Source organism: Macrosteles quadrilineatus, unplaced genomic scaffold (genome assembly GCF_028750875.1).
Source record: "Macrosteles quadrilineatus isolate MER2022 unplaced genomic scaffold, UCM_ALF_1.0 Scaffold_3__2_contigs__length_128488019, whole genome shotgun sequence".
NCBI classification, from domain to species: domain Eukaryota; kingdom Metazoa; phylum Arthropoda; class Insecta; order Hemiptera; family Cicadellidae; genus Macrosteles; species Macrosteles quadrilineatus.
The window spans coordinates 126,552,232-126,568,921 of record NW_026542596.1 but is presented as its reverse complement, the minus strand read 5'-3'; the positions used below and the strand labels follow the sequence as shown (position 1 = coordinate 126,568,921).

The window sequence follows — 16,690 nt, the reverse complement described above, 5'->3', positions numbered from 1 at the left end:
ACCGTAGCGGTACATATAGGCCTAATTTGTACTTTGGGTACAAAAGTTAAAAATCTGTTTTGGATTTTTGAAATGTACATTAAGATAAGTTTACATTAAATAAAATAATTACCTACACCTATAAATTAATCTTTAAGCTACCTACAGTACTAGCCACGTTGGCCGAGCTTATGGGTTTTTTGTGATTTTCATGATACTGTAACTTAGCTTAAAAGTAAATCTCAAAGATGAAATTTATACAGCAGTATAACAACCATAAGAGGGGTTTTTGGTAAAAATTTCAGATTTTTAAACTTTGTCCCAACAAAGATATTGAGACTCACAATTTGAATTTTTCAAAAAATTTCAGTTTTTGAAAAATGATAACTTTTAAAGGAATTAAGTCTCATAGTTGATATTTGAAATACAAACAGTTCTACTGAGTTGCTACACAAAAAAAAAAATCAAGTCTGAGATTTTATTCGTTCCAATGGTAATACGCCTTCAAAAGTTGAAATTTTTCTGTTTTCTTATAAAATGTTGAGATGGGTTTAAAACTGTTTTTGATACACATTTCAATAAATATGTACTGAACATAATATTTAGGCTGTTTCTTCCAGATTAAAATGCTTTTTGTTTTATCACTCTAGTGTTCATGGTTACCGAGTTGTGCAAGTTAACGCAAACCCTTACATGAGCAAAAATTTGCGTGTTCCGCAAAACAAAAATGGCCGCCGTAGAAGTAACAAAAGAGATAAAAAAAAATTAAAATCACTTTTGAACCCAGAATTGATCTAAGATAAAAGATAAGATTGGTAGGCCTATCTAAGATAAAATTATTATTTATTTTAAAAATGGTCAAGCAACCAATTATTTCATTTCTGGATCACTTGATATGGATTGACCCTACCATAGAAATTACACTTGACGTCAAAATGAAAGCAGTGACCAGGGATGCACTTTTATTTTATGGCTTATTGTTGTAATGTGATGTTTAGGCCAACACTTCGCTGGACACGTCAATGGAGGACGACATGCGCAGCTCTGATCAGCTGTTGCAGGTGCTCAAGTACATGAGGAGAGAGAAGAATATCGCTGTGGCACAAGCTGACGCACTGCGAGCCGAGACACTACGACTGAGATCTCAGGTATAGGCAATGTTCATATAGCCTCAGATTGTTTGGTGATGGTAGAGTAATTGAAACTGGTGAAAACCTATGAATAAAATAACATTTACTTTTTTATTGATATGGGAGAATGGTGAGAATTACAAGTATTTGTTTATAAATTGTGTTAAAGTAAATATCTTTTAGTTTTACTAATGAAAAATAATCAGTTTTAAATCATCAGATTAGATCCTTGTATTGGATGTTTTTTAATTTTGTATATTTTAACTGCAAAGGCATATTTTACATTTTTTGTAAGGAAGCTATCCAAACACTGATTTTACCTCAAAATCTTGTCCGCTGATAGCATCATTAATTGATAGTCTAATGACTTATTGCGTTTGGGACCAGATTCAACTCCGCTTGGATCAAACCAGCAACTTAGATTCCTAGGCAAGCACTGAAACAATTCCACTACCAAGACTATACATATAATTATAATTTTGATACTTTTGGCTGTTACATCAGTTTGTCTCTTCCAATACTGTATCCAAAACCAGTTAAAAATCGTTAGAAACAAAGCAAGCTCCGTTGTGACAATAAATACTGTCTGCAAACACCAAAAGGATTTCAGCCGTCAATACAGTACAGTTTATTGTATGTTGATGTATCAGGTGGAACTACAGTCTCGTCAGCTGATGGAAGCCAGACAGATGTTGGACACAGAGCGCAGTCAGAGTCAGCTGTCTACCACTACAGCCACCAAACATGAGGAGCTGCTCAGAAAAGTAAGAAGCTTCCAGCTAAGATGATTTTTTTGTTATACCTTAAATTACATATATGGTATTTTTGTATGGTATGGTTTCGTAGGATGCATTTCATCACATTTTATTGGGAGTAGAGTCGATCAAGACCTAAAAATGAAAGGGTTTCTTTATTTTTGGAGTAAAAATATCCAATCTTCAGGCCAACATTTTTTTAAAGTTTTTGGGACGGATCTTTTTTGATGATGCAAAATGTCGAAGGACACAAAGAAAAACATCAACAAGTAAATGAAAACAAATAAAATATGTTAATATTAAACTTGTGTTAACTTAACTTCTTTTTGGAATCCTTTATAATAATAGACTATATGGTTTGACTATATGGTATCTTACTAATATTATAAATCTGAAAGTTTGTGTGTATGTTTGTGTGTGTGTTTGTTGCTCAATAACGCATAAACTACTGGACGGATTGGGCTGAAATTTGGCATGATGATAGCTCACATTCCCGATTAACATTAAAGCATTTTCTTATCTCAAAAACCCTTCGGGCTCCGCCCCAGTGGCTCTGTAGTTCCCCATGTTAATCTTATGATTTTTCATATTTAAAAGGAATTAATGAATCTTAACAGCTGTTTCAATTAAACAAGTTGGTTCTGTTCTATGATGTGCAATAGCATAAAAGTTACAAGGATTACCAACAGCACTATTAATTTTTTTTAAATTTATGACAACAGCTAATTTCCAACCAAAAGGTGATTGAGCGTAGCGAATGAACTTCAACCTGGAGGCGAGTTAGCGTAGCGAACGAGCTAACCTGAAGGCAAGTGAGCGCAGCGAACGAGCTCCAACCTAAAGGTGAGTGGGCGTAGCGAACAAACTTCAACCAGGACGTGAATGAGCCATGCGAATACTTATAAAGTTAAACGGGGCGAAGCCCGCGGGTACAGCTAGTTTAATATAATGCTTCTAGGAAACCTGTGTGGCTCAATGAGCCGCGTAGTAAGAAATGCAACCCTTCTTAACAAATTATATTTCCAAATAAATTTAAATGTAAAAAAATACAGTCCTGTCCCATCTTTAGTAGCCTATCACTAATTGTGGTGAAAATAACTAAAATCTTATCGTAACATTTTGGCATATTGCTACAAAGTATCATTATTTTAGTGTTTGTTTTTATAATCACAACTTGTGACAGGTGGATACGTTAAACGCTCTGACTGACAGCAACCGAGTGTTGCGAGAGGAGCGAGACCGGCTGGTAGAGCGTGCGGCGAAGCTAGAGAAACAGTTGGCAGCAGTGGACACAGACGTGGTTGCGCCATACAAGGAACAGTTGGCAAAACTGAACAACCAGGTGGATCAGCTGGCTACAGAGAATACAGCACTCAAGGCTGAGGCAGCTAGGTATGATTTGGATAGAAGTATTTAGTTGTAGGGATGGGACGATTGTCGGTTTTAGCAAAAAACCTGAAACCAAGAATTGATGTGTTATTGAGCAATCATTTTGTGGCCGAGGCAGTTGGTTAGGAGGACACAAAAGGTTTATAAGATGTTTGTTTAGGACTTTCGTCATTTATTACTATGCTGATGATGCAATAAAAAAAAACCCCTAATAATAATAATAATAATAAGCAGTCCCAAACCCATTAATATTTTATCATGACATACTCAAGACCAATTTAAGTTACTCAAGGTCAATTTAAGCACTTCAAAGAATTCGTTGAGCCAAGCTCATAATTTATTACTTTGATTGTTACTCACTTTTATTCTTTCATGATTCAATTTTTAATTAGGTACTATTATGAAATCCAAAACTTATTTGATCGTGGAAATAATAGTTTTATAAAGTTATTAAATTTTGCTTCTGATGCCTCAAACAGTATTTTTGTCTTGAACATTCAATTTACGGCTGCCTATTGCCTACTGCCATACAATTGTTTAGGGGTTCAGATTACACTTGTAACTAGTCTACAGTTATATTTATAATTTAAAATTATTTATATATTTTATCTTCCAATTAACAAAACCACAATCATTTTTGTTTGCATGTTTTTATTGTTATGCAGGCCTACTTGGAGTCAAATAATGTCATTGCATTTTCTGTCCCTTTTGTCTTGTAATATTTATTGTTTAGGTTTAAATTAGAGATGGGCCGATACCAAAAATTTTCGATACCGATACCGATACCAACCAAAGTACTCTCGATACCTATCGATACCGATACTTCCGATACCTATCTTTTTTGCACAGTTTCTTCCACTAATAATATTATAAACTGTTATACCATAAAAAACACAATATGTATGTGTATCAAACTTATATTTTGGTGTTAAAGGTTTATTATTAATTGCAAAAAACAATTGCAAAAATATGGAACTAAGTGTTTATTTTAAAATAGGCCTACTGCCAATGTTTGAATTTGACTAAAGCATGAGATTTAATAAAGTTTCCTCTAATTTATAAATAGGCTTATATAAGTATTTATCTGTCATTTGTCAGTTTTGGTATTTATTTGAAATTGCATCAATTGTCTTAGTTAACTCATTAAGCTATAAATTTAAAAAAAGATTATGTACATCTTGGCCTACAAATACTCTGTAAGTTTTTTTTCCCTAAGAGAGTAAAAACGAACTTCCTATATAACGAGAGTTTCTCACTAGTTGTATGAAAAAACAGTTATATATCTTCAAAATTTGTTTAACTATGAAAAAGTCACCAAGTCTAGCTGAAAACACATTCATAAATGAGGATATTTTTGAAATACAGAATAACTAATCAAACAACCTTTTTATTTTTAACACTTTTATTTCTTAACTTTTCTTCCTTGAAAATGTCAACAGTTTTTCACTTATTTTTAGTAAAGATTATCACTTATAATTTCTCGAAAGAAATCTATGTGTGAGCTATGAAGAGCAGACAAGAGACATACGTCACTGCCACAAAAACTATTCTCTACTGTGAATGAATGAACTGAGTGTTTATTTAGTGTGAAGCCCCGCCCACCGTCTAACGGGACATGGGGTAGGAAAAGAGAAAGTTTGCTCTAAAGCCTGGTTCACATGCCCTCCCTTACCCTCGGCGTCAGTCGCTTGCAGATTTCCATTATACAAACAAACGTTTCTGAGTGTTAATTATTTTAAAACACTGTAAATGTTTGAATTTGACTATGATGAGATCTAATAAAGTTTCCTCTAATTTATAAATAGGCTTAGGCCTACAAGTATTAATCTAAGTCGTTTGACAGTTTTTGTATTTATTTTTAAAAGCAATTGCAGTTATACTTTTAAAAAAACCACATACATCTTGGCCTATAAATACTTTTTGTAAGGAGAGTCTTTTCTCTATAGTGAGTAAAACGATCGTGGTCAAGGAATGACTGTGTTCAAACAGCACACTGTCAATTTTCAATTTTTACAGAAGTATTTTGACTAAAACCTGGTATTTTTTAAAGAGATTGTAGAATAAGTCGACGTATGTGGAGAAAAGTATGGCAACAGATTAGTTTTACATTTAGCCTACAATAAAGATTATGTTTTTTTTTTTTTTTTTTTAAGAGGTTGGCGGCCTCTTTTAACCTTGCATTTGCCCGTCCACATAGACTACAGATCTGTGCGTGGAACGTATCCAGCAAAGCAAGGGGTGAGCCGGTACAGTACAAAGGTGAACTGTACTGATAAAAGTTAGTGGCAGTGACCAGGATCCGAACCCACGACACTACTGCCTTGGGCCCGAAGTCCGCGACGCTACCGACTCAGCCACCGACTCACCAATCCACCAATCCTCACCAACCTCACCAATCTTTGGGTTTTGGGACTAGAATCTCCAAAAGAGTGCTTTTATAAAACATGCCATAGTTTTATTTAACAAAAGTGTTTGACTATGTTCCCGATGATACCAATGAGTATAGGTTCGGCAGAGTGGATTCACTGTGAACCGGCCTGCCTGGCCCTTATGCACGATGTCACTACAACTTCCGTGTAGGGGTGTCAAAAATGGATCGGTACAATCGATGTTTTGAACCTGTCTGTAACTAACCTAGTTTTTTTACACTTTAATACTCATTATGCATAAACGAACACGTACTACATATCGGATCTCGAATCACGATAAATTATCGATACCCTTCCCACCCACAAAATAAGCAGTAAGCACATAAAACGATGTCTAAGCAATCGTCATTTGCTCCATTGAAACACGAAAGTCGATTGGCTGACATGGTAGTGCATTGTCGCCTCCTGGCCAATGAGAACTGTCACATACTTTTATTGTCAACATTCACCATTCGTTATAACATTACAAAATCTACATGGAATACACACTCCGGACAGCTCGCCTTGACTACTTCCTTCACCACGTCCTACATCGCGGACCTGTTTTCCTCCCTTCCAATAGCATTTTAGGATTGTAGATACCTTAATCTAATCGTCATTCCGGACAGCTCGCCTTGACTACCTCCTTCATCACTTCCTACGTCGCGGACCTGTTTTCCTCCTTCCCTTAGCATTATTGGATTGAAAATACCTTAATCTATTGGTCATGAACAAATCCCACATTCCGAACAACTTGCCTTTACTACTTCCTTCACCACTTCCTACGTCACGTACCTGTTTCCCTCCCTTTCCATAGCATTTTAAGATTGCAGATACCCTAATTTAATCGTCATAAACAGTTCCCACGCTCCGGACAGCTCGCCTTGAGTACTTCCTTCACCACTTCCTACATCGCGGACCTGTTTTCCTCCCTTCCCATACCATTTCATAATTGTAGATACCTTAATATAATCCTCATAAGCAGTTTCCACACTCCGGACAGCTCGCCTTGACTACTTCCTTCACCACTTCCTACGTCGCGGACCCGTTTTCCTCCCTTCCCATAGAATTTTTGGAATGCAGGTACCTAAATCTAATCGTCATAAACAGTTTCCACACTCCAGACTGCTCACCTTTACTACTTCCTTCACCACTTCCTCCACCACTTCCTACGTCACCGACCTCAAGCTAGTGTCGTCATTTGATTATATTTTATGATCCATACCGTTTCTGTTCTAATATCTGTGGAATAATGCTATCGGCTATTTCTTTATCTACTGCATTCAAAAGTCAACAGCTGATTATATGTATTTGTTTATGTGTCAAATACTGCTTCCATAAGGATTACATTGAAACTTTGAGACCCAGTGGGGCGGATTCCTGAGAGACTTTTTTAACGCCATATAGATGTTGGTACTCACCGATATGGTCTTTATCACCATGCAAAATTTGAAAACGATTGATTCAGCCGTCTAGGAAGAGTTTGCGTATTACGAAATGCATAAGAGTCGACGTATAAGAGCTTCGCTCAAAAAACATAAAACTATAACGATAAAAACACACGTAACAAATAACCCGTGTTTGAGATGCTTCCGCATAATTGGGAAAGTTAGTTAAAAATTCTAACTAGTTAGAAGTTATTAGTTAGTCCCGTAAAAAGTAACTCATAGAAGTTATTAGTTAGTTAGTTTTAAAACTAACAAATAAAATAGAAGTTATCCAAAAAAACTAACTAATATTGCTATTTGTTATTCCCAAGTATGTTGTTACCGTAGGTGGCACGTTAAGACCTGAACCCGGGACCGACATATAACATTGTAGGCTCTCAAGAGTAATTTACTTACTCCGTAAGCTAAAAAAATACATCTCTAGACACTACCTACGTATTGCCTACTTTGCCTTCTTAATAATGTTAATAATGTTTTAGTATTTTAGATCTAGATCCTCTTTCACACAGTTGTAACATTGTTTTCAGCAATATTAGGAAAATTGTTATTGAAGTAGTCTGCTAGTTTTATTTTATTTATGGATTTGTATAGTTTGCCTTGTTTGATACAGATGGCGTAGCCGAGCCAATGCTCTGATAGAAAAGCAAAACAAAAACAGCCCCGAAGATTTTAAACGATTAACCTTGGAAAAGGAGAACTTGACAAAGCAATTGGCTGCATTGACAGAAGAACTGAAGAATACTAAATCAGAAAAATCCAAAGTGGAAGAGCAACTAATGAATGTAAGTATCATTAATCTGTGTTTTATTTGTAATTTTTCGTTTTAGCGAATTTCCCGATAGGGAAGTAGCTATTACCGTGGATGGCACGGTAAGACCTAGGCCCAGGACCAATTTACTTTTTCATTTTGATGTCCCCAGAGGCCAAAAACACTATTCGTTCAGATTTATATATATATATAGAGAGAGAGAGATTTATATATTTTGTTATTATTAGGGGTCTGCGGTATAGAAAATTTAAGGTCGGTACGGTACAATATTTTGCACCTCGGTTCTCTGTACAAAATCGGTACGGTACGCGGCTACCCGTATTTTTGCGGTTTTCTTCTCAGATATGTATTTGAACCATTATTTAAAATTTTTATACATTGACATTACTATGAAAATGGATAGTATCCTATATTCATGGTTTTCTAACAACAATTACTGTACCACACATTATTAAAACCTTTTACTCCTACGAGGATTGTTTCAAGAAAAATCACAGTTAAGATAAAGGCTTTACCTATTTTACTCTGAGTTACTTTGAATAGCCATGATAAAATTTATTTCCAGCCAACACAATGTCTAGTTGTTTTTTAAACTTAAAAACATATAAAAATAAAAGCATTCAGTACAATAATTTATTTTTGTAAAAAAATACAACCGACTTGAAACGCTCTAAAAAGAATGAAATAATTTCAATAAAGTAAACTTTTGTATTAGGCAAGCTCACGTATTTTAAGTCGGCGCGGCTCTATGATGATTTTTGATACAAAATTGAAAGAGGGTGTCCATATTGCAGGTGACTATAACTAAAGTTGTTAATATGCATGTCTTTTTCATAGTTATGCGTTAAGTGTTATTTTTTTGCCGTAATCAGAGATCGGCATTATAGTTGAATGAACGAAGTGAATTCTCATACTGGTACGAAAAGCATCTCTATGGATTACAAAAACTCGAGAACGATTACATCTATCAACTTGATGTTTTGCACAAAGATTCTATAGTATAATATCATGCCGGGGATCGTTTTTGGAGCATATTTGTTCAGTAATTACTATTTAATCCTAAAAAAACCATTTTAATTTCCCCCCATAGGAATAACATTAGGAGCTACCTTCTTCTTCTTTTTTTTGTTTACATTTTACGAGCAACAATTTTGTTATTTTGCTTCTCGCTTTAGACAAAGAGACCAAATTGTCTATTATTTCTTTCATCCATGGAGTAAACAGTTTTACGCATAAGAACGCTTTACACTGACTTATAACTATTTAAAAGAATATTTATCTGTGGAAATAAATATCGGATTTAAAAATATCCACCGAAATTTATTAACTTACATTCGATAAAATTATTTAGGTAGTTACATGTTGTTATGGTTGTTTGTTCAGTAGGCTTGAATAATATCAGCCTAATTATTACTATTTTTTTTTTAAGAGTCACTTTTTTTTTAAAATTTGTTTATCGTCGTCGTCGTCGATTGGATTGTGTTGTGTTGTGATTCGTGATTGTGTTTGTGTGTTCGTGTTGTTGCGTTGTTGGGTGCTGTCTGCTGAGCTGAGTTTTATGTTGATGTTAACACCGTTAGTTAAATAGTAATAAAGTAATTAATTGTAGTAGTTAGGGTGTTATGGTTACACTTTGAAGTGTAGTTTGTGATACTACAGTCGTCAATCGCAACTAAAAGACTAGATCCAGGTTAAAGAGGCTCGATGCATTAACCAAGAAAATCTGAGGGATTCATGGCCATTGGCAAGGAAGGAAATACTAGGAAAATATTACTGTGTTGTTTAAAAATTAATTGTCATTGTTGAGATATGATCTTTCAAGTGTTGGCCCATTTTAAACTGACAAGAGTGTGCCTTATCAAAACTGACAACGTTCGTGTTCGGGTAGCGTACAATCAAAGGTAGGCTAATAGCCTAGGCCTACCTTGGCCTATTCTACAGTCCAATTAACTTAAGCTTAAGGACCTAGGCCTTATATAGATCAATTTCTTCTTGCCTTTAACTTAGATAGGTAGGTAGCCTATATCTCTGGGCCTTAACTTAAGCTAGGTTTTTCTCGGCCCGGATTGCGGCAAAGCGAATAACAATGTGTGTCGCTCCACTTCTAGAAAACAGTAGGCTAATTAAATTACTGTACTTAAGACAAGAATAGCAGCCTGTGTGGGTAAACTTCCATATCTGTTGGCACAAATAACCGAATGAGTAATATTGATTATTCGATTGTTTAATTCGATATATTGTTTGGTTAGTTAGGTTAGGTTAACCTTACCTAGACCTAAGTAATCAAACGATACGTATTTATTCCGTATAGGTGCCTCCAAACGAATTTTTAATTTTGATATCTTAGGCTACTTCATATTTTTTTACCTCCTGAATCCAAATAGCCTATACTATTATTTTTCACCGCTGATGAATATTTCTCACGATATAGCCGTAGAAATATACAACATTACAATAAACAAGGTAGGATGGATAACATTTACAAGTGGAATGAACTGTGGGTTAACTAAGCCTACAGCTGACTGTTTTCAACCACACGACAAGCAACTGTAAAATTACAGTTCTCATTTAGGCATGTCAGGGTGGTAGGTCGTGCTTTATGCGAATTGGTGACTGCATTAAGTGTTTTGAAGTTAGGTTAGATTAGGAAGGTAAAGTTTAGTTTATAATGTATCGAGTTGTTAGTTTATGTCGCCTGCATACTGTTTTTGTAAAATTAAAATCTTGAGAAAAACACTTCAAATTACCTTTTCAAAAATGCTTGCATTTTTATCAATACTTGCATTGTATTGATAATTTTATTTACTGAAAATCAATAATTTAGCTCAATTCGACACACATTCAAATAACAAAATTATATTGTGGAAACGATGCTTCTTATGTATCGAACCGAATCAAAATCGATACAGGCCTCAATTTATTTATATTTAAAACGATATTAATACATCACAGGTTCTCTGCCAAACTTTACTCCTAGGCATGTACTTCTTGGTTTTTAATTGACTTTGGAGTATCACCATGAATAGGCTACATGTTTCATCCTAATTTTACTTAGTTAGGCCTAGGCCTGTAGGGGCCTAATAGTCGACAGAGTTAGAAAATAAGCCAAGTCGTAGTTGGCAATTTTTTGCTTGGGTTTATCCAAATAAGCAACTCCAATGCAGTGCCCTATTTTCAATTTTTAATAATAGCCAAGGTAATTCTGAGCAATTACTTGGTCAACCCCAATTTTTTTCATATTTTACTACGGTCATCAGGAGGTTCTCAGAAAGCAAGAAACATATAATTTAAGCCCCGCAAGGTTAAGTTAGGTTATTAATTAACCTATTCTAACGTAACCTAACGTAACGTAACGGTACTGTTACAATTGGCCTTAGAGATGTATTTGAGACTAAAAAAACATAATAAGTTAGGTTAGGTTAGGTTAAGTTAGGTTATTAATTAACTCAGTAATCGCCGGGAGGATTGTCGGAGGAACCACTAGCCATAGCCATAACGGTACTGTCACAACTGGCCTTCCGCACGTCTCCCGCAAGCCACTGTTATCGCTTAAACTTTGAACCTTCTTATCGCTCGGCAACCTGTGATATGGCCTTGCGGGCCTTGAATTATATGTTTCTTGCTTTCTGAGAACCTCCTGATGACCGTAGTAAAGTATGAAAAAAATTGGGGTTGACCAAGTAATTGCTCAGAATTACCATAGCCAATTGCGTAATGAAGATACCATTTAAGGCTACGATATTGCGTAAATCAAGGCCATTTTGAATTGTAGTACCGTACCTATAAATTAGGATCTAGATAACTTATGTCCAATTAATTGTGCTTCTATACCTAATATGTCTTAGGGTAAAAAAACACATACAGCAATTCAGAGCGGAGCAGGCGGGCTGTAGCGTCGAGAGTGTGAGCGACTGATGTCGGACACATGCAGCGACTTAAGCGAGAGCGACACGAACGGGAGCTCGATCATTTCCAAGATACCACAAAGCAAGTTTGCAGCAATTTGCAGCACAGCAAAAAGGCCGCGGCCTTAGAAGTGGCAACATCGCAAGTAGGCTTGTAACAGCTGTTTTGTTTTTTGAGGCAGCTAATAGTATTTGTGTATTTGTTAATAATATGAAAACTTGCTTACCGGTACTGGGCTATGAAAATATGGACTCCCCTTTTAAATGTACAAAAATATATTTTTGATTTTTAAATCTTGTTTTGGTCTTCAATTCTCTATGTTTTATTTTCAATCTTTGAATACATTTATGTTCTTAAATTTAAATTTAAATGGATAGTATGCAAATTAATGAGCTGGTGTCACCTGTTTGCCATGTTATCTTATGCGATGTTTGGCGCTAGACAAGTTAAAGGTGGCCGTGGCAAAAGACTTGGCTTAAAACATTACAAAGTGGTCATTCACATGTCAAAATTACGTCACAACCCCTTCCCGTTCCAGTATTGCAAAATAATGAAAAAAAACAGTTACTCTAGACCCCATTATGAATTACTTACCTACTCACTCACATTAAATTCCTGCAAAGATGGAGGTTCCTTTAAAATTTGTCTATTTTGAAGCAAAAGACGCGCATAATAAGTTAAGGATTAAACGTTCTAGAACAGTCAATTGAGCGCGAAAGCCATTTCTGTTATCAAAAGGGCCAATTTTTGAAATGCTACAGACAGTTTGGTTAGGTTAGTTAAGAACAGTTAGCCTAAATTTCAGAATTCTACTATCAAACCGTATTTTGAAATGTTACAGCAAGTTTGATTAGGTTAGATGTAATAGTTTAGAACAATTTAATTTCATAATCAATATTATAGGTGCGGGCAGATAAAGTGAAGTTGATTCCATCCATTTCGGCTAATGAGGTTAAGAGGCACTACCGTTCCTATACGGTACTAGGTTTTCTTTGAGGGCAATCTGTTTTTAAACAGTTTTAAAAGTAACTGGATTAGGAACGTATAATGTGGCGTCATTTGGAACAGACGTGTGGTAGCGGCGCACATCTGACGTGTTGTTAAGAAGTATTAATCATGATTTATGCAATACCATTCTACATCAACCTTTGAATGCATTCTTTCAAAAAGAAAAGGTTCGAGAAGGTTCTGAAACACTCTGGGTAAGTTTTGTTTAGGGTGGAATGGGCATACAGAGCAGCCTACTGGCGTTGCACAGAATCGTTGCCTGCTCCGCTCCCAAATGCTAGAAAAACAAACGAGATTGTTCCTAAGTTAACCGTTTCGCTCCGCTATGCTCGCAACAGCAGTTTGTGTGCGTGTTACTACTTGATTGTATTGGTTTGATTTTGTCACTCTAAATCGCGCCGTTCCGCTCTGTTCCCAGTCGCTGTATGTGTGTTTTTACCCTTAGGTTAGGCTAGACTGGTCATATAAAGTAACGCTAATCGCATCTTGGGTAGGGGTAGGCTACATACATAACATCATGTATTACCAAAAAAAAATATTATAGGCTATGTGGGTAACATCTATTGTTTCACGTTGTATAAAATAGCTATGTTAAAATGAACATTTTGGGTCATAGGGCCTCTAGGTTATTTTTAAGAAGAAACTTTTACACTGTTCTGTGGGTATTTGGTTAGCTTAGTTGAGTTTCGCTAGGTTTAGTTCATGGTACAGTAATAACTACCTTCTTTTTAAACACTAGGTCCCTACTTATCAAAAAGGTTGAATTTAAAAAATGATATTTTGTCATTATCATAAACTAAAATGATTCTAACTAACCTAACCTATATGCAGCAGAGTGGCAGGGCTTTTATAGATATACTGATAATAACAACAGAAAAAACTATAACGTTGAATGAAATATTTGAATAGGCCTACATATTTATATCAGACAAACATTTCATGCGATAATATATCGTAAGTACTCTGTGAAACTGTTCACTGTGTTTTCCTGCTTACAGTAAGCATCACAAAATAACAGCCATTAGTGCCTTGGTAATCTGATTATTTTTGTATCATAGTCTGATCCGTTAAAACGAGTGTGAAATAACGCTCATCATGTCTTCCTTTCAACACGCTCGCTACCGATTGCCACATATATGCGATGCTGAGATCATTGTCACGGACCAGGGTACATTTTAATATTACACATCTAGAGCGGGTATCACTTGGTTCACAGTACTCACAGAACATGGACCAGTGATGCAGCAAAGTAAAAAAACTGTTTTGCCAACTATCATATAATACCACTAATCATCATTTACATAGACCAAGTGAACTGCTTAGTCTCTTGTTTACATTCTGACTGTGGCTCAACATTCACACAAAGTAACAGCTGTTAAACTACCAGTGGCAATTCAAAGGGGGGGGGGCATAGAGGCTTTAGAAAGCCCCTCACCCCAATTGGACCCTGGAAGTATAAATTAAAACATAAATTTTGTTATAAAAACGTAACGGTGGTTATGGACCTTAAATATGGCTTTAAAAATAGAAAATTGTCCGTGCGAGAAGCTCTTGGACTTCCTTCTGGTGAAGAACACCCTGCAAGCCCCCCATGATAAGGCCCTAGAACCGCCACTGTAAATTACAATGCAGATTTTAACCTTTATAAAGAAAGTTTGTCATTATACCAGACATGCTGACCCAAAGATCGAAGATCTTTGAAAATGGACTCTGGATATAAATTCAACGTAGAGGGGTCAAAGTCCTAAAGGAAATTACCATTTGCAATTGCAGCTTGATTATTAGCTAAAATTACACCTAACAATTAATATAAAAATCTGACACTTACATTACCTACCTATGTTTTAAAGTAAATTGGCTGGAAAAAGGATGTTACAGGGAAACCCCTTATTGTTTTAAGATTATGGATAATTTAAAATAGTTTTAGACCTACAACTTTTTAGTTTGGTTTCTTAGCTACTATCCAGCGAATTTCTCATATATACAGTATTGGGAATAGACTAAGCTATTACTGTCTCAGGTCTCATGGTAAGACATAGACCTGGGACCACTTTAATATTTAGTTTTGATGTTCCAGTGGCAAAAAACTCTATCCGTTCAGATTCATTTATATACCATCCAATTTCAATGAAATTTTGTACAAATCTGGTCAGACGAGAGAGCGCAGAACTATGATCGAACTACAGGAACAGGGTAATGGGTAAAATTTGGTTTTTCTCATTTTGGACCATATCAAAATAAAATATTTTCTCTCTAAACCATTTTGAACAGCGTGAAAAACAAGTAAATTAGTACATTGGAATATTGTTGTACGGTTATTTAATACAGGGAAAATATAAAATATCCCCACCGCAGTAAACCTGCAGACTAAGAAAATTTCCATTTTCCTAGCTGGATTTCTACTCAAATATTTCCTTAAAATTCTCAGATTTATTTCCTATTTGAATAACATTAATTTTAATGAGTTCTTAGGTTTGCTGCTACAGGGAAGGTATTGAGGTGTTTTTTAATTGAAATGTTGATAGCTTAGTATGATAGCGTTGATAGCTTAGTAGTACAAAAATGGCAAATTTGATTAAAATATATCCATAAACAAGCAAACTAAAACAGTTTATTTATTCCCCATAAGAATAACATGGGAATTTTAAATTTACAATTTATTTAATTATCTCTGTAACCGTTAGGCATACAAATACTCTTCAATATACAAAATTATTTCCTTTTTTAATTTCCACAAAACGGTTTGGAAAGAAATTGTTAAATTTTGTGTTTTTAGGGTCGAAAATGGGAAAAACCAATTATTACTCCATAAAACCCCCCATAAACCCCCATTCTCATAGTCCGATCATGCTTGTTTGCGAACTTGTTCGAATAAACGTAGGTTCACACGTTTGTACCAAATTTCATGAACATCGGAAAATTTTTGCTTGAGCATATATAAGCATATAAGGGTTGGCATATAAGTATAAAATGCTTGTTGCAGTAATACTCAAGCTTTGTGTTTGCAATTAAGAAGGACACAGTCTGGAAAATTTTTTTTTTTTTTAAGAGGTTTGGCGGCCTCTTTTAACCTTGCATTTGCCCGTCCACATAGACTACAGATCTGTGCGTGGAACGTATCCAGCAAAGCAAGGGTTGAGCCGGTACAGTTCCACGGTGAACTGTACTGATGAAAGTTAGTGGCAGTGACCAGGATCCGAACCCACGACACTACTGCCTTGGGCCCGAAGTCCGCGACGCTACCGACTGAGCCACCGACTCACCAAATGTTGTTCTTTAAATTTACGGCATGCTATAGTATAACACATATACCATAGCCATAATGTTCTACCACTGCACCCAAACCTTAGGAAAAATAAACTATCAAACATTTGCACAATCACAAATCATTCAATAAATTAAAAACATAAAACATAACTGTAAACAATCCTACTTTGACAGTTCCCATTGCATATAAGTTTTTGTTTCTGCCTTGCAGTGGTTACCATAGGTTGTGGCGCACACCGCTGGGCGCGCCAAGTAGTTACGTAGCGCGTAACTACATGGGGCAGCTCCCAGCGGTGTGCGCCATAACCTATGGTAAACGCAGCACAGCTGACAGTCTATATTTAATTCTTTTTGTCTATGATATCATAGAACCAACTTAAATTGTTGAAACAGCTGACTAAATTCTTCAATTCCTTTTAAATATGAGTACTTATAAGGTTAACATGGGGAACGACAGAGCCACTGGGCCAGAGCCCGATAGGATTTTTCAGATAAGATTAGGCCAATATGTTAATCGGGAATGTGAGCTATCATCATGCCAAATTTCAGCCCAATCTATCCAGTAGTTAAAGCGTGATTGAACTTAAAACAAACAAACAAACACACAAAGTTTCACATTTATAATATTAGT

At 35.6% G+C, this 16,690-nt stretch overlaps 1 protein-coding gene across 5 annotated transcripts in view; it reads left to right on the top strand.

Moving 5' to 3' along the window:
• LOC128988351 (nucleoprotein TPR-like) overlaps window positions 1-16,690 on the top strand; it is a 118,654-nt gene that overhangs the window by 50,537 nt on the left and 51,427 nt on the right. For all 5 annotated transcript variants that reach the window (XM_054409572.1, XM_054409571.1, XM_054409574.1 and 2 more), the window contains exons 20-23: window positions 978-1,127; window positions 1,760-1,873; window positions 3,048-3,256; window positions 7,720-7,891. In XM_054409572.1, coding sequence (XP_054265547.1) covers window positions 978-1,127; window positions 1,760-1,873; window positions 3,048-3,256; window positions 7,720-7,891 — 645 coding nt within the window. The remainder of the gene's footprint in view (window positions 1-977; window positions 1,128-1,759; window positions 1,874-3,047; window positions 3,257-7,719; window positions 7,892-16,690) is intronic.